This window comes from Acanthochromis polyacanthus, chromosome 6 (assembly GCF_021347895.1).
Source record: "Acanthochromis polyacanthus isolate Apoly-LR-REF ecotype Palm Island chromosome 6, KAUST_Apoly_ChrSc, whole genome shotgun sequence".
Lineage (NCBI taxonomy): Eukaryota > Metazoa > Chordata > Actinopteri > Pomacentridae > Acanthochromis > Acanthochromis polyacanthus.
This window is the reverse complement of record NC_067118.1, coordinates 24731605-24759131: the sequence shown is the minus strand read 5'-3', so window position 1 is coordinate 24759131 and position 27527 is coordinate 24731605. Positions and strand designations below refer to the sequence as shown.

Sequence of the window (27527 nt, the reverse complement as noted above, 5' to 3'; positions counted from 1 at the left end):
ATTAATACTGAATTCACTTTTTTGTTTACAATAGTATTCTTTTATAGTTTTGATGTCTTCAGTATTAATCTAGAATGTATGAAATAATTAAATAAAAACCATTGAATGAGAAGGTGTGCCCAAACTTTGACTGGTAGTGTATATAATTTGTTTTCCTGTCGTGAGTACATTTACTTTTCATTATTGAAGTGCATGTGCCTCATTATCATCACACATTTACTTCTCAGTACAGGCTTTTTACTTGCTTGTAATGCAGTACTGTACAGTGCAGTGTTATTAGCCTAATGTTGCCCCAGCAGCTCCTCCTGATGCTGAGCGCTGAGGCAGACTGGTGTCTTTAAAGGGTTAACAGGAGGAGGCGCAGCAGCGGTCAGCTCGTCTGGGTGGAGTGAAGTTTAGACATGTACTATAACAAATTAGCCAGGAGGAGAGCTTCATGGGAGAGTGGAAAACACTCAAAGAGTAGAAAACATCTGTAGAAGACACAGGCAAAACCACCAGCGGCCGGTAGAGACGCTCCGAACAGCGAGCGGAGATGAGTGATGTGAGTGAAGAGTCGCTGCTGGATTATTTCTACTCGACCGGAGGCAATTCAGGCAGAGTGAGAAACGCAGATATACTGAAGACATTTAAGCCTTTCATTGGCCACACTGACCTGCAGCTACGTGGTAAGTATTGACTGGTTGCATCGTGGATTTACCGCAGTGAAAATATTAGGCCGAGTACGGGGGAGACGGAACGTGATGCGGCATCATGAGGCTCTGTCGTGTGAGATGGCAAAAAATCTGAGGCCACCTCGTGTTTGCATGAGAAGTCCTGATCTTTCCACTAACACACATCCCTCTGAGTCGGCTCTAACACTCGGCTTTTACACACTTCCATTGTTTCTGTCGCCCTGCACACATCTGGTTTGCATTAAAAAGCCCTCCGAAGACTCGGCGCAGGAACTGTGTCATTTCCTCCCTCAGGCCAGTTGGTGACTAAACACAGGAGCAGAACCAAACCATCACCAGAACATGTCACCATGCAGAGTCACATGAAGCCCTGTGGCCTCTCACACACAAAAGTGACGACTATCATTTTTTTCTTTGCTGTTGCTCTCCACCCACCAACTCTACACACTTATGCAATCCTGTCCTGAATCACTTGTAACGCCACAACTCTTCTCATATTTGACTTTTACTGACAAATGTTTTCTGGTTGTGTAACTGTTTGTGCTTCTCTCCCGGTTCGCCAAGATAAAACTGTGTGGTCTATTGCAACAGAGCTGCAAGGAATCTCACTTAAAGGATAGTTTATGGCTGTTGAGGGAGAAGAAATACACAACTGTCCAGTTAGAAACTAAAAAAATAGAGCTTTTAAAAATTAAAATACACAGTATGCTTAGGTCTATATTGAGAAGTTTTGCTGCTGCAGCCTCACCTCATCTGATGTGACCAAATAGCATCTGGAGACTATTTTAATGATATTTAAAGCATTAAGGCCAAAAACTGGTGGTTACAGTTTGTAGCATGAGAGAACTTGCTGCTTTTCTTGGTCGTGGAAAAACTTACAGTAAATATTGTAATGTTTTTGGACAAGTCAGGACATTGAAGGACATACACTGAATCCAGGGGACTGGCCATTTTTCACAGTTTTCTGATAAAGTACTATTACTACTGTTGTATCAGGGCCAAGGGCGTCAGTTCGTTTTTAAAAGTGGGGGGATGGAGACCACAGTGAGAAAATGTCGAAGAACGGCGGCAAAATGCCACAAGATGGGCTCTAACTCAACACGAAAAAGCGGAGAAACAAAAGTTTGGCCATCTGAGAGAAAATTGGAGAGACGTCTTGAGGAATCATGTTCAAATGGGGAAAATTGCAATTATTGTCAGCTGCTATCAGTCATGTTTCATGCTATCTGGAGATGAAGACAATGAAATAAACAGCTGACCAGTCACATGCGTTAAATGTTTGTGACATGAAAGTCAATTTAGAAAGGAGCTTTTCATCTCCCATGAAGTGCAGTAACTCTCTTACAATGATAATATTAAAAAAAAACACCATAAGCCAGTATAAAACCCCCTTTTTAACTTTCAGAACAGAGAATAAAAGAAGAAAAAAACAAGAGTTCATAGTATACGTATTACAGTCATAGTGGGGTCCAAGATACAATTCACAGCACCAGAAAAAAAATAGATACAGGAAAGAACAAAGCACAGCAATCAGGAGGTTCTTTTGTCATTACACAGACCAATCCCTTAACCAAGTCAGTTCTTTTCATTCTGCACTGAATACCCAAAATATTAATCATTCTTCCCCATTTTGTTGTAAAAAGATGAATTCCACCACCAATACAGTACCCCAGGCTTTCTAAAATAATAACCTCAGATATTAGAGACTTCCACAGTTGAATGGGATCGACACCAACCCCAGTTAGTCATTACAGCCTTCCAAGACAACATTAAAAGAAACTGTACTACCTCATTGTGTACCTTTAAAGAATCTGGTATTAGCCCCAATAGGCACAGCAGCGGGCTCAGAAGGAAGAAGGAGTTGCTGCCCTATCACTAGACCGATCTCTCTACATACAGTCCGCCAAAACAACTTAGTTTCTTTACATTCCCAGAGGCAATGAAATCTTGTCCCAGTTTGGAGCATCCCCCAAACTGTCCAAATAACACCCTTTCTTATACCAAAATCTGGGAAGTTTTTCCAATTTTTGTAATTTCCATTTACTTTTCTACCTCAATATTTCAAAAATCTCATAAAAATATAATATGGCTATTACTCATGATGGGTAACCAGTCAGATGGTGCAATGAGGAGCAGCTGCATCAAAGCCAAAGTAGAATACAGAAAGTTATTTACAGCCTTAGCAAACACATGTACAGTGTGGTGTAGATGACATTACAGAGACAGTGACACATTAAAGAAAGTATCTTAACAGGAGAAATGCTCGTTGTCTCCTACTGGGAGGACCAGATATTGTTTTATAGCAGTTTAAAGAAAGTATTAAATTCATATTAATGCTCACCACAAAACAGAAACAATGCTTTGGTTGATCCTCAGAGGGCATTGCAGGGTTTCACTCTATTAAAGGTTTAAGAAATGGACAGCACAACAAATGACAGCCACCAAAATGAAAACTAAGCTAACTTCACATTTAATTTCCGAACCTTTTTCTGCAGAAACATGATTAGAAGAATGTGGTGAGACAGTATCAGGTTCTCTGAATACATCCAGGCCTGAAAAAATAAATACATGTACTGGTGGGGAACCATGTGTTTACCATTTGTTTTACTTTTAGAATTTCAACTTTTGTCGAATGCAATCCTTATCCGGCAAGTATGTGCACTCACACAAGGAATTTAACCTTGGGTCAAGCGTCTCATAATACACAACAATGTTCAGGGAGAAATACACACATGGATATACAAAACAGGGACAACAAAGCTGTACAGGGATCCCTAACATAAACATGACTGTTAGATTTATACATATTTATGCATAACAGATTCAGCTGTTTGTGTAGCTTCTATACAGGTTGTACAGAGATGTACATGTGCAGGGAGTGTTGTAATAAATATTTAATGGATAATGAAATAAGCTCCTTTATACATCACTGAAATGTTTATTGATGAATGGCAGCAACACAAGTAGAGAAGTGTCTTCAGACCGGCTCAGTAATGGTCCACAGGGGCTGTTCTCAAAGGCGAGGTGTTGCACAGCTTCCAAACATCTGACAACTGATTTGAGATGAAACCGCTACATCCTCCTGCAACAAACACTGTCTGCACCTGATTGAACGGATGCTTTCAAACAGGACCAATATTGCCGCTCCTTTGCAAGCTTTTGATTATATTATGAAATGTGTTTAATCATTTGAGAATTAAGCCACACAATAGCTGAATCTGTCATTATAAATGAGTTTAAAAGTTTTTCCTGAGTTTACACAGGTGTAAAGTGAAGGCTGGACAACCCTGATTTGCAATAAAGTTGCCTCAACCCCAACTTTATGCAAATGAGGAGCAGGAAACATGGCGCCTCGTCTTTTGAAACACTTGAAATGACCAGAATGCATTGCATTGCTGCTTTCATCTAGCCTAGCCGCGCTAGACAACCCACGGCAACGAATTTAATTCTCTGCCAGGGTGGGTCTAGTTACCCTCCATAAGGCTCGAGGCTGAATTCTCCTAAAACTGGCCGGACCAATCACCATGAAGTGTAGAGTCAGAAGGTGGGTGTAACTAAGTGACGACAGAGGCGCGACGATTCTGACAGAAACAACCGGCGCACAATAAACAGTTATCTTTCGACTCGGCTTTGGCCACAGCCCTTAAAGATTTGAAGCTAAAATTCAACTTGAAAGATAAACAAAGGACGGCACTGAAGTGTTTCATTGAGAAGAAAGACGTATTTGGACTTATGCCGACGGGATATGGCAAATCCTTAATATACCAGTTGGCTCCGCTGGTTGGGAAGCTAATGGGACTTAGCCACAATCCGCCGGCGCTCTAGGAACTCCGTCAGCCTATTCGTTGCACTGATTGGTTGTATACCTACCCAATTGCTGCAGAGTGATTTGAAAGACAACCTTTTAGCCCGCCTCCCTCCCTGTCGAGCGGCCCTAGACCCTTGTGCCTTCAGAAACATGGGTCTAGTGCAGCTAGGCTAGCTTTATTCGACAATGAATCAAACGCTGAAGTCATAGATCCTATGGACATATTTGCTGTTTGCTAAGATTAGCCACTTGAAGCAACAGAACAGACGAGACCACATAAAGCTGAGGCGGTGTTTTAGCTCAGCAGTGTAGCATTTTATGGCTCATGAATTACATTACATTGAAAGGATTAATAACAACATATGTGTCGCTAAATTACAGTTTTGAAGTGATCTAACCGCTCAGCAGTGCCTTCTGTACCTTTGGCTCTGCCTGAAATACAAACATATTTCAACCTCCTCCAATGATTATCCAAAGTGACCTTGCGCTGCAGTTGCCAGCATGTACTGTCCAGATGCTATGTCAGCACTGCAGTTGTTCACAGAGGTTTAGAGCTGTCCTGATACTCTGCCATCTGACACCAACGTCCAATTAGAAAAGTGCTTCCCACACATTTAAAGTCTGTCGTAGCATGTGGTGGCGGCTTTCCGTGTCGTAATTGTGATGATAGTGTTTTAATCATAATTAAGTCCACATGCATGACTGGATGTGGACCTCTAATGGGGGCGCTTTTTCATCAGCTCGCATAAACTGGGGCATGGTGGGAGGTGTAGCGGTGCTCGTTGGGAGGAGGATGGGGGGAGGCTGCATGTACATGTGTGCGATTGTGCGAGTCGCTTGTTTGTGCAGACCTCTGGCTAATAAATGACTAGTACGTATGCTATGTTACTCTCTGGGCTAAGTGAGGAATTCTTTTGTTGAGGCAGATGTAAGTGGCTGCTTCCTTTGGGTTTCCTGTTGTTGGGAAGTCGTGCAACTGTCTCAACGTTTTTTCCGTCCACATCAGGAAGAGGAAACACTTCAATTGTCCTGAGCTGCATGCCAATGCACACCTAGGCATGAATGAAATACCTACCCCTGGAAAATGCTTGTGTAGACGTCTGTGATAAGTCAAAGTATGTGCTCACTGGTGTAGACAAAGGGCAGAGGTCTGATGGGCTTTGTCATCTGTAGCAATGATTCACTGAGGTTTTTGCCTTTAGGGAGGCACTAAGATCTGTTTGGCTCTGGAGGGGAACCTATTTCCTCTCTATTTAGATTAAAGATAGTTGAAGCAACAGTTTTTGTCTTGCAGTGTGAGCTGCAGGGTCAACCTGACATGCACTGGTGTAGAGACCTCCCTCATCTTACTTCTTACTTTAGAAGAAGTAACAGAAACCAGCAGCTCCTCCAATAGACTGTAACTCACAAACCAAACATACACTACACTCTCAAAAATAATTTTTCAGCTCAACAAATGCAAACAAGAAAAGCACACACAGAGCGCAGTACTCCATCAAGGTTGCTCAGTCTTTGTATCATTTCTGATGGATGAAATCTTTGATAAAAAATCACCTTGTGCTGAGCACAGGTGTGTGTTATGCATGTGTACGGATTATCTACGGATACCGAATCACATGACATAACTATGTTGCAGCGGGAATTGATGGGACTCAGAAACACCCCCAAAGTGTAATCAATTGTTGCTTGTAACATTTCTGACAGATAAGTATCCATATGATTTGTAGTAGGATCGCAATCATGTGATTGTCAGCAGGCAGCTGACGTAGGGACACCCTGTCGCTATCTCACAATGATACAGAAATCTTTAACAAATCTGTGGATCCAGAGTATAAGCCACATCACTGCCAAAATCTAGTGAGGTGGTCCTTGTGTCATTTCTGACCTTTCCTGAAAAATTCATCCAAATCCGTTACTCTGTTTTTGAGTAATGTTGTGCACAGACAAACGTACGTCGATCGTCACATAACTCTGCCGTGTTCCTTGGCAGTGTAATTAATGCATCAGTTTGCAGCAGTCTCTTTGAGACATAAAAACTTTCTGATTTCAACTCAAATAATGTTCAACTAACACACTAGCAGTTTCAAGGGTCGTTCCATCTCAAATCATCACATTTGTAAAAAAAAGATTCTGCTCGACAGTCTCTGATTTGCTGAAAATTCTTACAGCAGAAAATATGGATTTTTATGAAGATATTTGTGAAAATTTAGATTGATATACCAAAAACATTCTGAGAACATAAAAAAATGTTGACCCATCAGCATATTTTTTCACACACTGAAATTTGAGGCTGCATTTGACCAGCAATATCTCAGGAACTATTAAAGCTAAATAAAATTTTACGTGTTATTTCTCCTAATCCAATTGATTTAGAATCTATAATACTGGACAAGTACATTGAATAGAATCTGATTATCAATGAGCTGAAGCTGTCATGTAAAGTTCAATCTTTGAGGACACATGAATAAAAAAAACATAAAGTCAACTAGTCATTTTTTCTTAACTGTATGTAGTTGCATGTCACAGTAATATAAAACTAAACATATACAATGTGGTAACATGAAATATTTGGTCAGGAAATATAAAAGACAGCCATTTCCGTGTATCTTTCATAGCCGATTGAGAAGGTATAATGAACTCTACCACAAAAGCAGTAATATTTGCAGATAACCTTATCTAAGCACAACAGAGTTCTGGAGTCTTGAAATAGTTCTCAAGTTTAACAGTGAAAGTTTTATCTGTATGTTTCCTTAGCTATTGTCCCCAAAACATATCCTCAAATGTAATGTGCAAAGAAAAGTGTTTTTGGAATTGGGTCAAAGAACAGTGAGAAAAGAAGCCTTAAATTTATCAAATACCATCTTATCCATACTTAAAGATGAAAAAGTTTCAAGCAATTCGGAGATTATTGTGTAGAAAGCTGCTGATGATCTGCGATGGAATAATCCTTAACTTCTCTCGACTTAAATTTTGTTTTAAATGAACTAATGCAGAAATAAGTTTAAATTTCATACAATATCAAGTTTATGCAAGTACTAACATAATTATGTCAACGTGACCTGTTAGAATAATGTTTGCAGCTCAAAGGTTTATCTAAATTAACAAATCAACCTTTTAATCTTGTAACCGTTGATTTAATTAAATGGTTGGAATAGCTTCCTTGAATAGCTTTTAAGAGTATAGTGATAACAGACACATTTCCGCTGCGTCTGAATCTAGAATTATCAGTCAGTTATTTATGATCTATTGTACAAACCATCCTTGGGCATTCTTTTGTTCGTGCTTCTTCTTGCCACCCACACAGCAAAGCTTAGTCTGTGCAATTTTCTTTAAGCCTTGTTTGACTTTTTATGTTTTGGAACCACTCATGTATCACTGACTCTTCAACATTTGAAGCTATATTTAGTTTCCAGTTTTTCACCTCAAATTCTTTCCTCTGCAGCTAAATACAGAGAGGAATTCAAGCTCATCATCGACCGCATCGCTGTGGTGAAGTCAGAGAATGTAAGTGAACTCTTCAAATAGTTTTACCTTTTGTGGGAAAATCTGTGCTCTCATGGATTTCTTTAGTCATATTTGTACACTGAGGCATTACCAGGCTACTGTGTCACTGCTAGGAAACGTTCAGTTAAACTCCTGTGACTAAAACTAGGAGTGGGTATATCTGTTTTTTTTTCTTTTTACAGAACTGTTTGTACCCGCTGGTTTCTCACAAGAGACACCAGCTGCAGTTTTCATGTTTCAGGAAACAGTTTTTATGAAATATTTGCACATTATGACTACATGTTCCAGTAAGAATTAACAAGCCAAACCCAGTTGAGTTCTGTCAGAAAATAATGGCTAATGACACTGTACATTCATCTTCATTGTAGATTTCTGAGCTGTTTCACACACAGAGCCATAATTTATAAGCTGCAGTTAAATTATCTTGAGTCATGAGCTCCATTTTTGTTTTACTGTAAACATCTGATCTGTTTACTAAAGTCCAAGTATTTTTCCTTCATATCATCATTTTATTACAGATATTTTGGGGGGTTTTACAGTCTCACAGCAGCTAATAGCAGCCTGATTAGTGTGTGCTTTGACTCTTCCCACAACTAAATCTGCATGCAATTCAGACTTGTGCCATGCTGAAATGGAAACATAAATGTTTTCAGGTCTGACCTGTTGGCATTCCTTTATGGAAAGTGAGCATGATGCTGATTCAGATATGAAGGCAACACATGCAGATGTCATCAGAACACCACAGAAAAATGCATGTCTGACAGAGCCTCTGTGAAGCATGAAGGTAGACAGTCAGCTCAGCTCTCTGTTCAGTGCTAATTAAAACAAAGATCACTGCAAAACACCGTGCAACAAACTATGATGCTGAAGCCAGAGTAGCTGTTTTCCCTCGGTTCCAGTCTTTATGGTATGAAGCTTATTGTGTTGTTGCTTTCGCTTCAAACTTAACTGACAGATCTGACAGTCGTAGTGATTTTCTTATTGACCGATCAACTTTTTTCACCAAAGCAATGCATTTCCAAAGATACCAAATTATTCCTTTAACCATTTAAGGCCAAGCTATTTTTTTTGCATTCATCCAGTCAGCTAAAACATAGATACAAGCTACCGACAACAACAAAAATCTCACTGCTGTTTGAAAAAGTAAACAGTGACTGGAAAGCTGAGTTTGTAAGATCTTTACTTGATACCAGAAACCAGTCCTGTCATACTCCAGCAGAATTTATGTTGAACTAGGGCTAAAATTAATGCGTATTATAGTAAATACAGACTCAGTTAATTTAAAAAAAAGACGAAAACTGTCATTCAGAAATGTATACAAGCTCACAGTGGTGTCTTTTAAGGCCTTGTTCAATTTGATTGACGATTCAAAATTCAAAGATATTTAATGTACAATAAGATACAACAGAGAAAAGAAGCAAAACCTCACACTGGAGAAGTAGTTCAGATAAGCTAAAAATATAGTTTGATGGCCATTTTAGCCCAAGTGCAAGTAACTAACTTGACCTTTTATGCTGCACAACTGGGCTCAAAATTTCTTACATGTGTGCAGCACAGCAGAAGTACGATGAGCACACAGTAAATATGAGAAACTGTGTCTGATAGCTTCCAGTGAGACCAGCGGTGTCAAACTCATTTTAGTTCAGGGGCCTCATACAGTCCATTTTGATTTGAAGTGTGCTAGACCGGTAAAATCAGAGCATAATAACCTCTAAAAAAAAACCACAACTCTAAATTTTTTCTCTTTATTCAGTACAAAAAAAAAAAACAATTCTGAAAATGTTCACATTGAATGAAATATCTTTTCACAAAACATTATGAACAACCTGAAATTTCTTCAGAGAAATAAAGTACAATTTCAACAATATTATGTCTCAGTTCATCATTTAAACAGCACGACTTACAGATCACAGTTTATCTACAAAGGCACAAAACATTCAATCTGAGATATCTGGAAATGAACAATGTAGTATTTTGCTTTATTATCAAAACAGCTTGTCAAGATCTAGAAGTTATTTTAAATTTACATTCATTTCCACATCTGTTTGGTAATCCTGACCACCACACCACAAACTACAAAGAAGCTGTCTCAGTGCATCAACAGTAGGGTTCCAAAGCTGCTGACTGACATCATATTGCACAAGATTCAATGTCTTGAAATGCATTTCCACAATAGCTATTTATTTTCACCCAGTCAATAAATACTCCTTTTCGTCTCTGTCATTTTTGCACTTTGCCAGATTGGACTTTTAAATGCATGTTTGTTCTGCTTGACTGTCCGTCACAGGGTGAGAAGTATCTAGTCCTAAAGAAGAAATACAGGCACTTGTTGCAGGATCGAGACACCAAACATCAGGGGACAGATGGGGACCGACAGAGACACCAGAGCCCAGCCAGACCACCAGCCTCTGTACAGTGGGACTCATCATCTTCTCCTCACCAGAAGGAACAGAAGGATGAGGCGATGTTATGTGGAGAGTCTGACGGCGCTACAGAGGTGAATTTAAAATCGACTTGATATTCTGTGAGACTAACAGGATTCAGCAACAACACTGTGTGCTGAAATGCTAGTTCTGCTTTGCCTCAGCTCACCATGTTCACTCTTTATACGAGTGACGTATTTATTTCCAAACAAAGCCCTCTTTGTTAGTGTTCTCCATCTTTTCTTTACTATCTCAGCGTGTGTCAGCCCTTAATGATAGTTTACACAGAGAACCACTGTGGATGAGAAATAAAAAGCTATTTTGCTTCAGCAAATCTGAGTTAGCTGCTAGGAGAAGACAGAAAAGGTCAAAGGACTTATGTCTTTACATAAAGGGCAGAGCTATTTAAATCTAATGCAAAAAAGCACTGGACAGTTGTTAGAATGAACACTATGTGCCGGTTTAAAGCACATTAATCCCTCTGGAAGTACGTTTACATATTGTTAGTGCAATAAACTCGAGCATTTAATCAGAGACTTGGAAGATTTAATGTATGTCATTCTGCTGGTTGAGTGCCTTCACACATGCTTTGTTCAAACAGGCACTAAAGCAAACATTATCTGTCCACACCCAGATGGTGATCAGTGGAAAACAGCAAGCAAAGTACTAATGCTGGCTGTTAACCAGCACTTTCACAGCTGAATGTTTGGCCTGTTGACACTGAGATCACAGAAAGTTCATCGCACATCATGTCTGTTCTCCTGTAGGACCAGCAGACTCTTCCTGCCGTCCAAACCCAGGATCCCTCGACACAAAGCAACGGAGAGGATGAGCTGGACAGAGACTCAGGCTCAAAGGTGACAGTTTGGCTGATTTTAGCTCCTTTCAGAGATGCACTTCTTTCTGTTTCTGACATGTCGACTTCAGGTTGGAATGCACACTCTGCTCACTTTTCTGTAAAAATTGCAATCGTAATTTTTTTGTGTCTTTTTTAACACGGTATAAGTACGAACTGCACTGTCAGATTATCAAGTGGACATGTACAAGAAACGGGATCACTTCACTCAACTAGGAGTTGTGTGAAGTGATTTTGTTACACGTTTTACTACTGTTACGACCCAGCTGTCTCGGTTAACCGGACAGTAGCAGAAAGAAAGCGAAACGATGCTGAGTTCCAGAGTGGTTGACAGGATTTATTTTTGAAAGATGGTAACAAACACAGAAAGTGAGGGGGTTAAAAGCAAATGATAAAACAAAATAAACATAACAGAGAGCAAACTATTCTCAGAAGTTGATTTTATAAAAACCCACTGAAAAAAGAAGATCAATACAAAGCAAACTCTTAACCAAAACACACAGAAGTAGCACCCCTAATTGAAGACCAACAGAATTCTCCAACAGTGTTTCTTCTGTCACAATTCAAAGGTGCCTAGCTAACTTTTACCCAACAGAAGCACAAATATTCACAGGTTCTTCAGACAGCTGAACTCGTCCTGTTAAGAACTGTTGAATGAGCCTTTTAAATGTCAGCAAGAACTGTGACTGGAGGTGGTCTTTCCTTGTGCTCGAATCCAGCTTCAGCTCCAGCGGTTGTGGGTGGGTCTAGAACATGAAGGCGGGGCGAATGAGGGTGCAGGATGGGCTTGCAGCTGAACACAATACAGGTTAAACAGAGGAGGGGAGGAGCACAGCAACCCAGGGTCGTAACAAGTACCAATATTGCTTCTAAAACATCACTAAAAACAAAGTCCCCTAACAACTTTCTTATTCACTTTGCTCTCCAATTTCATATCTATTAGGCTACAGATTGAAATGCCCAGTAATAAGAAAACTTTCCCACCATAAAAACATACAGGAACAGCTCATCAATACCCTCCAAAAATGAATGTAATTATGTTGTTTCTAAAAGATCTTCACAGAAGGTTCAGTTTAGTTTGTTGCTTCCAGCTGTTTGTAGGAGTCTTTCCTTTAAGTTTTTTTAACATCAAACAGCAGCAGGATCCACATGAGCATCTCCAAAGAGAGAGAGAGTGGCCTGCATTTGTATACGTAGAACAATGAAACAGCAGTGCCCATACCATCACTTGTTACCTATAAATTATCTCCAACATGGAGTCAGGATCTGTACTGTACAGTCTTGCGTGAATAACAAATATTGTCTGAATCCCGCGGCTCTTTCTGTCACTGTGGTGGGGATGTCTGAATGAAGCCGTGAGGATTATTAATGTAAAAGTGATGTGTCTGAATGATAGAATGCTGTCTTTGTAACAGATGGTTGAAGCAGGAATTTTAAATATCCTATATCCAAGGACTTTAAAGGCGGTTTGTCACCTGGTAGATACGGGCACAGAGTAGCCCTGTTTTCGCTATTTGCACGTGTAAGCATGTGTGTTGAAGTTAACATTTAGTTTGAGGCTTGATTGTTTCATTTCTAGTCAATCATAGCAGAAATTTGATTCTGGGGTTTAGAGCTGAATCTATTGGTTCACTAATGGGCAACGCAATGTACCTGGCACAATCTACACTAATGGTTTCATTTGTTTTATGAGCAGAAATGTCAACAATTAACTGCTTTCTGTGATAGTACAATGAATATTTTTAGGTTTTGAACTAAAAAAAAGCAATTAGAAGACATCACCTTTAGCTCTGGGAAATTGTGATTGTTTTTTCCTAGACAAAACAATTAACAAGGGAAATAACCGTCAGGTTGATTAATAAGGAAAATAATTGTCTGCTTGGTTTAACTGGTTTAGCTGCAGGATATGAGGTTATTCTGTACCTTTTTTCGCTAAAGTCCATAATAGTCTGTCATCCCATTATGACACAAACATGGAAACAGCATGAAGGGCCTATCAGATTAATGCTGCTTAATCTTGGTTTTCATGTATGGGAACCTCCTGTGTAGCGATGATGTGGAGGCTATTTTCCTGAAGGTGCCTTATAAGTATTTGCGGCATGAATTAATATTAAACTGTGTGGCTTATATGAAAGAAAAGTCATTGAAGGAGGATTTTCCAGATTCAATACTTTTTTGGAGGCTTTACTTAGAACCAGTGATGACAAATCAAAAGGACTTGTAGCTAGAGATGCTACATAATTACCTGTTTGCTATTATTTGAGCTAACTGTGATAATATTACGTCATTGTTAGAATCGTTTCCATTCACTGGTGTAAAAACAGCTACACAAAACTAACACAAATTCTTCAGCCACTATTTCCACGTTCTTTTCAACTGTTTGCACTCTGTTCTTCAGTTAATGTCCACAGTTGCTTGTCTTGAGGTGCCTAACCTCTGAGCGTCTACCTTCATTTTCACTTCTTCTGACACAATCCATATTTTACCTTTTTTGTTTTTTCTCCAAGGTTTCAAAAACTTTTGTTCAAATAAAATTGAACTCATTTAGGACGTTTTTCTTGTCAGACCAAACTTTTCCAATACATGCTGCTGGTTACTGGCACCTTTTCAATTCCATTTTAATTTACGTCTTGTAAACTTTTCATAATGAATTACTGAGAGTTCACTGATGGCTCATTTTCAACATTTCATCTTCTGAACCTCAAAACTTGCTGGTGGGTTTGAATAGTATGCTGTTGTTTTTAGTTTGAGTGGTCAAATTCACACCATTTATCTGAGGCAGAAATTGTGGAAACAGGAAGAACTGTCAGATATTCAGCTCTCCGATGGTCCCTGAATTATTCATCTGCAAAAAATGTCACCAAATCGAGGCTTCAAATTGTGATATTTTGTCACAATTACTTTGTTTCACATGTCTGGTTTAAAAATTTGACAAAAAAAATAAACCTTAGTTTTAACCAGATTCTGTAAAAATAAAAAAATAAAAACTCTGAGCAGCCTGAGACAACCAAGAAGCAATGACTGACTCAGCTGCAACCACCAATCACAAGACAAAAATTCAGGGACTTTTCAGCTGAACTGCAGGTTGTTTTCACAAGCAGTAAAATATCTATAGTATGTAGGGTCACCTTTTCTCCCAATAATGTTTGTAACACCTATTGGCAATTACAGAAGTTACACTTTGATTTCGTTCTTTCTGCATGATTCATGGCATTATAACTGTCATACTACACAGTCGACATGTTTGAGTTTTCTCTGCTTCAAGCCCTGGACGTGTTGTTTCCATAGCAGCACATTACTTTGTATTGTGGTAGAAAATCAGGCCACAGTGAGTAAAGATGTGACAGAAGCAACAAACAATCTGCTTGGTTTTCAAATGATTCATTACATTCTTGCTGTACTTGTTCAGAGGAAGAAGAAACATTTTCGGAGAATGTGGAAATCCACTGACTCCCCGATCAGCACCTTCACTCCAGTGGTTCCTCCTTTCACCCACCAGGTGGTGCTAAGTAATTACCTGGATTTGTAACCCACAGTGTGTCAAATCTGAGTGGGAGGAGGACCTGTCCGGGGGAGAATCTGCATTTTAATTAAGCTGCCTGTTATTATGTTAAGCAGCAACATGTTGGACATCATTAGAAAGATAATAATCATTTGTGCCCATTAAAGAGATGAGATATGTGGCTTTCCTTGACGGGCTGGACAAGGGATAGATGAAATATGGTGGAGTGTGTTAATATAGCAGCACAGTCACATTAAGTGTGTTTGTTTAAGGTTTTACTCACTGTAGGGACTTTGTATTTGTGTAAACTTTGTATTTGGGACATTCAGTCCGGTATTGACAGATGTAGAAGCTGCCTGGTTTGTTCACTGCACTGAAGGACAACAAACTGTGCTGTTAATTTACCAGCATTATACAATACCGCAAATGCATGACAACTCTGTTAGGAACATGAATCCTGGAGGAAGCCATTATCTCTGCCTGGTTTCTTAGTGTGTGTTTTTTCCTCTGTAAAGTGCCAAAAATTCACATTGGTTACTATGCTCTCCAGTTAACACTCTACCAATTTATCAGTGCTGGCATGTATGTTGGTAGATCAGTGAAAATAAGACCCAGACTACAAATGTTAAAGTTATTTGTGAACATTTATTAAAATGGTTGTCATCCTTAGTTTGTCTTCCACAGACCAGCAACAAGTTTACTGAAGAAAAATGTGTCGTTCTGTACTTCACATGGAGATGCCTGTTTTTTAAATCATTTAGATAAAGTGAAGAAAAAAGATGTAGATACTGCTGCTGGAGATATTTAAGAAGTTTCCGTGGATATTCTGACACCCTTCTCCTGATGGGAAACCTTTTTACTGACATGATTTAAAGTTGCATTAATCTGACAAGTGCAACATTTAACAGCCACATGTTGCAGCTGAAGATTAGCATTTGGTATTGGTTAATCCTGGTTGCAATCAGTTTAAGACATCAGAACAAATGTGACTTTTATTTTTATTTTTTTAAAAAGCTTGCTTTAACTAAAAATTTGTACCACATGGTGATATGACTCTTGAAAGTTTAGCCACTTTATTAAGTTTTCTCCGTTGAAACGCTCAGTGTTATACAAAAAAATCAGGCTGCACAAAAAAAATGATTTGGGCTTTTGATTGTCACACCTAGAATGGATGTAAAACTGATTTGGTAGCACTCAAATGAGTTTCCAGCCATAAAAATATAATTTGCCTGTCTGCTGAACTTACAAAATTATGAAGGCTCAAAAACGCTGGAAAAAGTTACAACTGATAGTGAAAATAACAGTTGTAAGCTTCAAAATTAACTACAGACAGAAATCTGAAGTTGTGAAAGGTTTTTTTTTGCTTCAATTCTTCTGCTCTCTGCAGTTGTCTTCCTTCATGCCCAACAATATTATTTAGTTTCCTCTGCTTCTTATTACTGGTCTTCGCCACAAGTGCTAAAAAAAAAATGGACGTGTGTCGAGTGGAATAGGCTGGATAAATACCACCCCTCCACTTTTCATGTTCGGCGCGCTGACATGTGGCAGTTTGTGCAAGCGACATGAAAGGGTCGAGTGTTTGAACATCATGTCTGCGTGGATCTGAGAACAATTAGCACTGAAGTCCTCGTCAAAAGGATCGAGAAAGAAGAAAAGAAAACTCTCCATTCTCACATAAATCAGCCAAAAATGACACCTTTACACTGTTACAGGCTGTGGTCATTATTTGTGGAGTTTTTCTCTCGGGCTAAAATGATGGGTTAAAAAAAACAAAACACAATCTGACTGCAGGCGTGTTGTTTTTTTTGGTTAATTGTTAATTGGATTGTTGTTCATTCCCCCCTATGTGTGAAGCTGCCACCTCTGCCTCGCTGTCTCATTGCCTCTATCTGTCTGACACCCTTTTGGTCGCGTCTCATCGGCTGGAAAACATCACAGCAGCGTGAGCAGTGTGTGATGTGGGGTCATGCTGTGGGAGCGCTATTACTGATACGGTGCAGTTAGCTCGTGTTATATTTCAGCTTCGGTAACACACTTTGTTTTGTGTGTTTCAGTCGGAGTCGGAGCAGGACGACGAGTGTACAGGCAGTATGGGCTCCGCTGCAGTTGCTGTAAGTCCTCTTTTGTTGTTTTGCTTGATTTTTACCAAGCAGGTAAAACATTTCAAGTCTCCAGAGTACATTCTTGTTTCTCCCGCTCACAATTTTTGCTACTGTAAATCCGCGTCCACACTCCGTGCAATAACAGTCCTCGCTAAACAAATAAGTGTGAACTGTTGAGCTCAGTGTAGCGTCATCATGGGCGTCTCCCACAATGTGTCAGTTGGCTGTGACTCGGTGGCTTGTAGGAAATGGATTAGAGGTTTGTGGCCTCAGCACTATCAAAAGAGCCCACAACAGGATGTGTGTCTGTGTTCTAGCTGGATCCTATAGAGAAAGAGTGGATCTACTCTGCTGCCGGCGCTCGAGTCCCTGACCTCTCTCAGCTGCTCAGACAGGACCCCTCGCTGGCAAACAAGAAGGTAGCGCCGCCCTCTGCTCGGGCGCTCACAGGACATTTCCAGTTTATGATGATTTTTCTTTTTTTGACCATATGTTGGTCAGCTAAATTTGAATAAAGTTCCCAACTGACCCCCTCAGAAACAGCAGATTTTTTAGGTACAATAACTTTAGTACATTCAATAAAGCCATGCAACATTTTACATTGATGCCATGAATATTTTCATACTTACAGGTCCTTGAAGTACATAAGTTGTGTTGTTCTTTCCCAACATTTTTGAGCCCTCATAACTTCACAAGGACAGAGATAGACACACAACACTTTTAAGGGGTTAAAAACACACTTGAGTTCATTTTTTAAAAACTGCAACCAAATGAACTTTGTATCCACTCCAGGTGTCACAGTCTTAAGGCAAAATTTAGTTTGGCTCAGTTGTTTTTTTTGCTAATACCAACCACCTATCCAACATGGTGATATGAACCATGGAAATTTAACCAAAGTGCACTTTATAAGTTTTCTCAGAAGAGTTATCAGAACCTAGAAAAAACACATCCAGAGTACCAATGGCTACTCTACATCAGAGACATAAAACTAGTGCAGTTTTGCTGCCCAAACTATGATAAATCCCATGATATTGAATGTTGGTTGTAGAAAAAAAATGTGCTTAACAAAAAAGAGATTTTGGCTTTGGATTGTGACACCTTGAGTGGATACAGAATTCATTTGGTTGCAGTTTTTAACAGAGCCCAGATGTTTTTTTGGATTCTTGAAATTTCACATATCTGCTGTCAATTTGAAGTGAAGAGGGCTCAAAAAGGCTGGAAAAAATAACATAAATTAGTAAGTGTCAACCCACCTCTGTGTACTTAAAGGGCAACAACGAATCAAAACAAAATTCCCAAAGACGTCTCTACTTTTTTGTCAGAGATGGCCAAAGAGACTATCCTTTTTCAAAAGTTTTTGACAAACGACATTGAGAACTATGTTGCCTGTTTGGATTTTTTTTTTTTTAATCTATCATCTGATCTAATCTTCCCAGTTCACATGCGGCAGAAAAGTAAAGAGCAAAGAGAAAAGGGGGCCCTAAAGCTCCTGGAACTATTTGTCTCCTTACTTTTATTTCTTTACTTCTCAAACTTCAATCATTTTAGTGAAGAAATGCTTATAATGTGACGACTGCGACTGCAAAAGTGAGATTCAAGTTGCGATAAAATGGAATTTTTCTGACATGTAACACAAATACCAAATACACAAACTTTTTTATCTAAAATCTCAGTTTTAAGAGGATTTCACTCATATTTGCTTTTGTTTCTCCTGCCCTTTTTGGTGTGGCAAACCAGGACTTCACCTCAGTGAGTATCTCATACAGTTTTATTACCAGCTGTGTTATTGTTACATGATTTTTGTCTGACCTGAAGCTTTTCACTTTCTCATTTTGCCCTGCACTGACTCCTGGTTGTGACCATGACTGCCGCTCTCAGGGGGTACGTTCCATCCGTCACACATCGTCATTTTCAGCTCGCTTTTACAAATTTCTTCAATTCATCAGCCGTGATTCCTCATTCTAAAACCTGCGCGTTGCTTGCGTAACTTCACAAGCTCATTCTGCTGTGATTTTCCCCTTAATAGCGTTCTGAGAAGCCTGTGTTAAAACATCCAGATCGCGCATTTCAAAGGTCCACTATCAAAAGGATTATGAAAGATAGCTTTTTAGCTCCTGTGCCCCCCTGACAACCCAAATCCTTTTATTTGTCTCCCTGTGCGCTTAAGAGATTTGAGCTCATGTTTGTTGTCCCTCCCCTGTGTCACAGTTCTCACACCGTCCTGTGGCCATGGCAGACCACCTTCTAAGCCTGAGCCATCTCCGCCGGGACAAGATAGCACGGCCGCCATTGAAGTGTAGGGAGATCGGGGGGGAGGGGGATTAAGGAGAGTCTTAATGCCCCACAAAGACTTCACCCACTTAAAGATAATCTGAAAGTAATAGAGCAGGCTGGGATTAATTGTAGAACAATGCTGGTTGTGTCCCTGGGAAGGTGCTAAGTCCCCCTCAGGCCTCTTTGATGTTCCCTTTAGCCCTCAGCCTTTCCCTGTTCACCAGAGTTGGACGCCGTTCCAGAGAGATCGCACACTCAAAAAAGTCTCCTGGAAACACTCTTTACAACTAGGAGTTGTTATATTTCACCTGCGTCCGCCACGGTTTGATTTCACTCCACATAAGTTTAGCCTCGTGTCCCACATAACAGCATCTAAATCACATGTTTGAGCAGGACTGAAGGGATTACTCTTCATCCTGGGAGGACTTAAGTGTTTCCTGCTCTGACCAAATGTTTGTGAGGATCAGGTGGATTTATAGATATGCTCTTCAAACAGTGCCTTGAAGGTACACCGGCTTAAAAGTAAAGGCACCAGCACAGGTCATCTCACCTAAATCCAGCACTCTTCATTCCTGAGTCTCACGTCCCCCTTTTCTTTTTTTCTTCTCTTTCTGCTCTCCTCATGACGTCGGCCTCCGTCCCTGCTGTGACGAACTTCCTCCGCCGCACAGTTTGTAAGTACATCATTAGCCCATCACTCCTCTCTGCCTTCCTACATATCCAGGGAACACAGGCCCTTTGTGTCCTGTCGATATCAGTCCTCTTTAGCCACCACTTCCTTCACTGGGGGGGAGGGGGGCGCGTGGCGATCGGACAGGTGGGGGCCACCTCAGCGGGCAGGAACAGAAACGAGTGGCGCAGGAAGGGAAGACGCAGCATCCTGTTCAGCCTCGTCCATCACTGCGGCCCGCTGGGAAACCTGCTGAGCCGCCTGTCAAACAGCCTTTTGGCCAATCTGTCTTCAGAGGTGACAGGAGACCGACAAAGGAGATGGAGATACTCCAGCCAGACAGCATCTATCACAATCTGTCTGCCAGACGTGCGACACGGAGAGATGTAGCTACATATCGCTTCCTCATGCCCTTCAGGGAATTGGAGAAGTTTTTCTGCTGCGAGCTGCTGCTTGTTGCGCTGCGATTAGCACAAGAGCCGCTAAACACAAAAGGACTCACTCAAGCAGTGACCTTGTGTCAGTTTGTATTAGGATTACATTCAAGTCACAGAGCAAAGCATCCGTTTGTTCTAAAATAAACACCTGGTCGAGGTGTTTCCAGAGTAGCCAAAGACTCTCCCAAACATCCAGATGAAATTTTAATGCAGGGATTCCTAATGAATAATTTCCCAGTCGAGTAAACAGACAAATAACTATTTAAAAGCATTAATCACATTCTGAAATACCCCAATCATATTTTTGAATGCTTCTGAATGTGTGGCATGAGCTTAGTAAATAAAACTTTAAAAACTAAATTTAAAATACAAACCTCAGAGGTTAATGTCCACGTTACCTGTGTGGAAAGCGATTGCGCTATGCTGCGGCCAGTTTATTCTGACCCAGTTTTCATTTTTGAGATCAAAATACAAAATGCTGCAATTTCACTTTGCTGATTGCACAACAACTTCGATGTTACCTGTTGTTGTGCTTTAACAAAATGTTAATAATTCATTTAACAAGCTGGTGCTTCTTGTAGCGAGGGTAGCAACCTTAATTATTGACTCTAATAATCGCTTAACCCGTTTCGCAAGCACAGGCAACTATATTTCTTTGCCAGGTGTTAAAATAAACTTTCAGCAATATCAGTGCAGTAGCATCTTTAAAATCAGGTTCACCGCGTATACATCTAACATCATCATTTTTCAACTCTCCTTGTTTGCATCAGGAATTGCAGCCACAATGTAGGAAACAGCTTAAAAATCTACTTAAAGCTGAGCATTTTTTTCAGTCTTTCGGGGCTGTGCAAAGACCTTTAAAATGGCTGCAGGTTTTCCTTAATGATCTTCTGAGTTTTTCATTGGTTGCCAGGTATTTTACTTTAGGAAAATAAAAGTTCTGTGACTCAGTTTTAATGGTTTGAAATTTGAAATAAAGAGCAGCAGAAACTTTCAAAACGCATCTGTTGAATTCATGTAAATGTGATCAAACAGCAGCGCTTTCAGAGCTGCTTTTACTTGTTAAAAGCATATTTCAGATTGCTTCGGTGGCAGAGCTGATGTGAAATCAACACCAGGAATAGTAAGAGAGGGACGAGTAGTTTTTCTACTCTAGTGAGGCTAAGAAAAGTAGCTTTCAGCGTGAAAGCGTGTCCAGTTGACCAAAGTAAAAACACGAATAACAAAAACTGAAGTTCTAGGGTTTTTATCCGTCCAGTTAATATGTAATTGTGAGGTGGTTTCTGTTTGAAGACTCAGCCTGCAGAGTGGATGGATGTGGTTACTGAGCTGACATCTGCACCTACACTGCTTTCACCTGTTGATAGCCCACAATTATGCAGCTTAAAGAGGGCAGGAAAAACATAGCAGATCACAGCTGCAGTCAGACAGGTGGACACGGTTTGGTTTGTGACTGCGTGTCGTGCGTACATGTGTCCATTACTTCCACATCTGCAAACATATTTTATTGTCTCTGCGTGAAGACATGTGGCTTCATCTCTTGTATTGGAGGGGGCTCGTGTTTCCCTCCCTGACGTGTGCTGACAGTAGTGTGCTGATGTCTGGGTGGGTCTCCCCTCTGCGGGTCACACCAACATCATCAATCTTCCCCCGGGTGACAGGCGGCTGGGCCCCCCAACCGTGGGCACAGTGCTGTGTTGTTTTGTAATTAGGCCCCGTTAGATGGCAGGAAACCATCTCTCCATCCCTCCTTCTTACCATCCCTCCATCCGTCCACTCCCCTCCGTGCACAGCTGGCCCGCTGCCCTCAGACAGCCAATCAGAAGCTGCCCTGCTCAGCGTCCACAGCTTGTAACATTGCCGTTGCAAATGATGGAGCATATTGTGTGAGTAACACCTCGTCTTTCCTTATTGCAAACAGACAGCTCTGCACTGGGCGGCCAAACATGGCAATGAGGACATGGCCACTCTGGTGGTTAACGCCGGTGCCGATGTCAACACTAAATCAGTGAGTGTAGTTTTTGTTTTCATTCATGCTTTTAAAGGGGCACTCCAGCTACTTAGCGTTTCACATCAATAAAGTCTGTAATTTGTGAAAAATAGATCAAAGCAGCTTAAGAGGCTGAGATTAATGCAACTCTGACGTATTTTTCATAGCGTTGCCAAGTGAAAAAAGGTATTTTGTGCAGCACTGGTTGTAGAAGCCCTTTTCATTTTTCCATAAACAGTGTTACACAAGTCAAAGTTGAAGTACTTCAACATGTGAAACCTTCATGGTTGCTTCATCAAACCAAACCATAACCCACTGTGTTAGGCTGCATCTGGTTCTTTGATTAAAAGGAGAAGGTTGTGTACTTAACAAATTTTGAAGTAGATGTTAACTACGACTCCCAGGGTGCATTTTGATGAGAAACATTCAGTCACAGGGCTTAAAGCAGAGGTAGACCCAAACCCCTAACCAGCCTCTGTGCACCTAAAGTTCACCAATCCTTGGAGCAGATCGCTGGGAGTGTGTTGCTTGGGTGGAAATGTTTGGGGACACAGAGTCGTGGCTGTTTTTAGACTGCAAAGCCCGTCTTGCTAGAGCAACAACTGTTCCCTGCTGGCTGTAGACTCCACCAGGGGAGGTCTGCAGATGTGGATGAGGGTGACAGAAGTGAACACAGACTAGCATGTCTTGGGAGACCTGCACGACAGCTACGGGTGAATGCTAGAGGGCGAAGAGGCTCTATTAACAAGACTGTTCATGAGCCAGAAAGGGAGTACACAGTTATATGCATATACATCAGTGGGGAAGTATAAATGCTCACAATGACCACTGTAAAAAAAGAAAAAAATGAGAATGGGGTCAGAAATTTTTTTTTAGTTGATATAAATACAGTTAAATGGTGTAACTTTCTAGCCACATGCTGTAAAAGAATGATTTATAATTTATAGAAATAGATTAAATACATTTTTTTATGTGATTGTACTAGATATGTTTAATTTACCAAAACTGGAAAAAAAATGCAAAATAACAGTAAATTCTTCAAAGAATTTGGTAAAAACTGTTAAAAAATGTTTTTCTTTTACAGTGTATGGAAAGGGCTCTGGATAGATTCCACTATGGAAAGTAAATCGTGCTTCAAATACAACTGTTTTCACAAGTAAAGTAGTGAAATGTAAAATCACTGGAGTGCCTCTTTAGTGCTGTGGTGTGTTGCGTTTTGCTTTCGTGCGACATGTATGGTCACTGGTTTATTCTTCTTTCTTGCAGCACGTGAGTATCCAGGCTTTTTTCTGGCTTCGTACAGTAAGTGGTTGGACTTGAAAGGGGAAACATGGCCGCTGCCCTCTTCTGTTGTGCCCCTCAGTGATGTAATGATCTCTGTGAAGATCCAGCTGTGCAAATGTATTACAGCAGCACATGTTGCGGGGCTGCAGGAGGACTCCGCTAATAAATCATGTCATGTCATGTTAATTGTTTCCCAAAACAGTGCGTCTATGTGCCAGCGTGCACAACTCTACAACTATGCAATTTTCAGCGAATTACCAAGCAATTATGTTTTTATCATTATCTGGTGTTTCCATAACCTTTTGCTAATTTGTATATTTTTTTTCCACGCTGTTTTCATTGGCTGTGTTTGGTGCCTGGGAAACGCTAGGGGGTAAGTACTGAACCCTTGCAGCACTTTGTCACAGTTATTCCTCTCGACTCTACACTGAGCAAAAATGTAGATTTTCCACTCTTAAGTCCTTTATGTGTCAGTGAACTGAGTGTTAAGGATGTGTTTGCTTGCCATGGTGTCTTTATGTGTGGGTCTTCTTTATGCATGTTTTCCTTGTTTGACGTTTCTTTCCGCTCTGCAGGGATACACACCTTTACACATTGCAGCATTACACGGTCATCGGCACATTCTCGACCTGCTCGTAGGGACGTACGGTAAAATGCGCTTTTGTCTAATACTCGCAGGGATATCACCACACAAAATGCACAGTTACATTGTTGTTTGGCATGTGAAGCCTTAAGAAACTAATTGAAAAGTCCCAGTTTTGTGTTCCTCAAAGGACGCTTGAGCAAAAATATAAGTGTTAATGCAGTCTTTTCCGACAAAGAAAATCTTTTTTCTTTGACTCATGTAAAAGCTGTCAATCAGATAAAGAGTGACAGCAGGATGCAGCCTCTTGTAGGTAGTCGTGTTTATCTTTAGATTATGTTGTTCCTTAAAGCTTTAGGTGTAAGGTGTCAGTCAAGCAGCTTATCTGCTACCCTCTATGACTTGTCTCACTGATTTTTTCTTCTTCTTATCAGGAGCTAAAGAAAACCTGCGGGACTACAGTGGCCATCTTGCCGACCATTATCTGAACATCAAAGAACCAGAAGGTCCAGAGGAAGACTGCGAGCTGCGTGAGTTCATTAGACTTTCACTGCTGCTTGATCATTACTTACTGACAAATGAATCAGTACAAGAAGTGAATTTTTGCAGCTATTATTTATCATTGTGGTGGTTTTCGGGTGTTCTTTTCATATTTTCTTTTATTCTCTGTTTAGTGAAACTGAAATGAAATACTTGTATTTTTCTTGCTCCCGTGAAGCACCTTGCATTGCTGGATTGAAATGTTTTATTATGAAGTTGTATGAATGTAACCTAGTGTCATTTTACATCTTTTGGTGACATTTTTGCACATTTTCTTGTCATTTTTGTACCTTTAGTCACATTTTTGCATCTTTTTGTGTCATTTTGCATCTGTGTCATTTTTGCACCTTCTTGTGTCATTTTTGCACCTTTTCTTGTCATTTTTGCAGCTTTAGTGATATTTTTGTAGCTTTTTTACATTCGCATCAATTGTCATTTTTCAGTATTTTAGTGTAATTTTGGCATTTTTTGTGGCATTTTTAGAATCGAATAGAAACAGAATATGCCATTTTGTGTCTTTTAGTCTTATTTCAGCATCTTTTAGTATAAATTCTTGCATCTTTTTGAGTTATTTTTGTGTCTTTTAGTGTTATGTTTTTATCTTTTCGAGTAATTTTGGCATCTTTCCTTGTTGTATCTTTGTGTCCTTCTACCTGTATCACGCCGACAGAAGACATGTTTGAGTTATATTTGTTTTTTCTCATCAGTGAATTTTTGTTTCTTCTGGTCCCAGAGTTTCAAGTCACTCAGGCCAGAGAGCGGAACAAGAACCGGAAGCTGGCATCGCTGTTCCACTCCAAGAAGAAGTGGGGCTCAGCAGAGGAGCTCGCTCCCATAGAGGAGGAGAGAACGGCGTCACATCAGCTCGTCCTTCCAGCGTTTAGACCCAGAAAATTCTCCCGCTGAGGAAAAAAAAAAAAAAGACCCAGGGACGATTTCTGACTCTGCACCCACTTATACAGCTCGTACTTATGCTCATACATGTTTAAACATGTGTATGTAACAGGTAGTAATATGTGTATATTTATTATGGGCACTCACAGACATGGACACTCATTCCATTGATACTAATGCTCACAAACACTCACCTAAACAGCTCTTACGAGCAGGAAACACAAAGGCTTTAACTTTTAATGAGAACCGTTACAAGTGATGCTTTGCTCAGATGTGTTATTATCAACATTTATGCTCACCACAGAAGTATTTTCGAAGCCTTTAAATTTAGTACGTCTCGCTAAATGTTACTCATGGAGCCTTACAATTTTACATGAGCTCAGGCAACATGATTCTTTAAGCTTGACTTTGCATTTGTGTAAAATAAGTAAATCTGGCAAGAAGGAGACAACTGGACTGGAAAAGTGTCTGGAACTGGTCAGGAATACACCACTTTGTTTTTTAAAACAGATAAACTCTCTTCTAAAACAGTGGCGTCTGTAGTTTTTAGATATTTGAGTTGGTGCATTTGTAAGGACTATTTTCAGCTCCACATTTGTTGCACTGGTGCGTACTTAAGCAGCAGTATTACTACAGTATTGATCTACATTTAATCATTTTTGGACAACAGTGGAGCCAAAAAGAAAAGAAGATATACACGTATAGAATTTCACCAGATGAAGCCGTTAAAGGATAATTTAATAATTCTGAATGTCACAGCCTTGTAAAAATGTGCACTTAAACTTCGCATCCTGGTCAAAATGTTAATTATGTAGTAAATGAATTCTTTGAAAAATTATTGATGCTGTGAGGAGGGTTAAACCTTATGTTTCACTTTTTATGAAAGCCTTTAATTTATACTGAATAAAACTGCAGAATCCTCCACTCAGTGACTTAAAACAACACTGATAAAATTCAAGCATTTTAACTGGAAACCAAAGTGAGAAAAGTAAAGGATAAGAATTTCAAAATGTGCCCTAACCTTAATATGTACCCACAGTATCATTTATTTGAAATTCTGTTCCATTTTGCGCTGATTTTTAAATACTTTAGAAGGAAACATTTAATGAAAATATAAATCTGTGGTGATTGGTCTTTCCCTGCCTTCATAATGCAGTCAGGGTACCCGCCGCTCAGCAAACAGAAAAAATACGAAACCCTCCCCCCTTGTCTTACCTACTTCCCTCTCTAATCATTATCTTGTGAATGCAGCCCTGCTTGTCAGAGAAGTCGTGATTCTCAGATACCAGATAACGTTCATGAATGCACCGCTGATTAACCCAGCTTGTACTAAAATACTACGAGTCAATAATGTGACTTGATGGACGGATAAATCAACAAAAAAACAGATAAATCAATAAACTGGTAAATGTCAGTTGTGATGTAGCCGTTTCAGGATTTCCTAATTTGGTTTAAACATACATCTTTAAATCTGAGCCACTGAGAGAGAAGAAATACACCATTGTTTTTTGTCATGGTGCAGAGAGTCAGTGTTTGAGATTTATTAGAATGAAGAATCAAGAGCATAGCTGCAGATTTTAAATCTTTAATAACTATGTTTTTAGACTGATGTACCTGGAGATGGAGTGCTGCTCTGGTACTCGATAAAGGCTTCTTACAAACACATGTCAAGCTTGAGATTTTTAGCTAACTGTGCTTGATTCATGCACCTGCTGTGTATCAAAGTGCCTGTAAACTTTTGCAAAGAAAACAGACAACCTGCACTGCTATATTGCCTTGTTTGAAGGTTTTAAAGGCTTTTTTTATTGTTCACTATAGTCATTTGTCATGGAAGATGCTCACTTTTGTTTATAATTCAGTGCCATTTGTTAAAGTTTTTAGTATTATCAGCTAATTGTATAAATGAAAGAGCCAACCTGTTACTTTTTTCCCCATAATGTTTGTAAAATGAAAATATTTTGGAATTAAAAAGTTTTTTATATGAAA

At 39.9% G+C, this 27527-nt stretch overlaps 1 protein-coding gene and 1 long non-coding RNA gene across 4 annotated transcripts in view; one reads left to right on the top strand and one right to left on the bottom strand.

Annotated features, from left to right (window-relative positions):
- Positions 1-27527, bottom strand: part of LOC110948315 (uncharacterized) — a 41734-nt gene that overhangs the window by 4888 nt on the left and 9319 nt on the right. The window lies entirely within an intron of this gene.
- LOC110948313 (ankyrin repeat domain-containing protein SOWAHC) lies at positions 290-27527 on the top strand. 2 transcript variants are annotated; one of them, XR_007942690.1, is made up of 12 exons: positions 290-668; positions 7925-7986; positions 10274-10483; positions 11177-11266; positions 16822-16878; positions 17187-17288; positions 18607-19817; positions 22172-22258; positions 23507-23897; positions 24100-24172; positions 24542-24637; positions 25381-27527. XR_007942690.1 is itself a non-coding variant. In XM_022189787.2 (12 exons), exons 1-12 carry the CDS (start codon positions 536-538, stop codon positions 25551-25553), a joined length of 1104 nt encoding a protein of 367 aa, XP_022045479.1. In that variant the 5' UTR covers positions 325-535; the 3' UTR covers positions 25554-27527. The 2 variants fall into 2 exon arrangements, 1 of the variants encoding a protein (XP_022045479.1); XM_022189787.2 differs by lacking the exon at positions 23507-23897 and having other exon boundaries at positions 325-668; positions 18607-18618; positions 19815-19817; positions 22172-22264.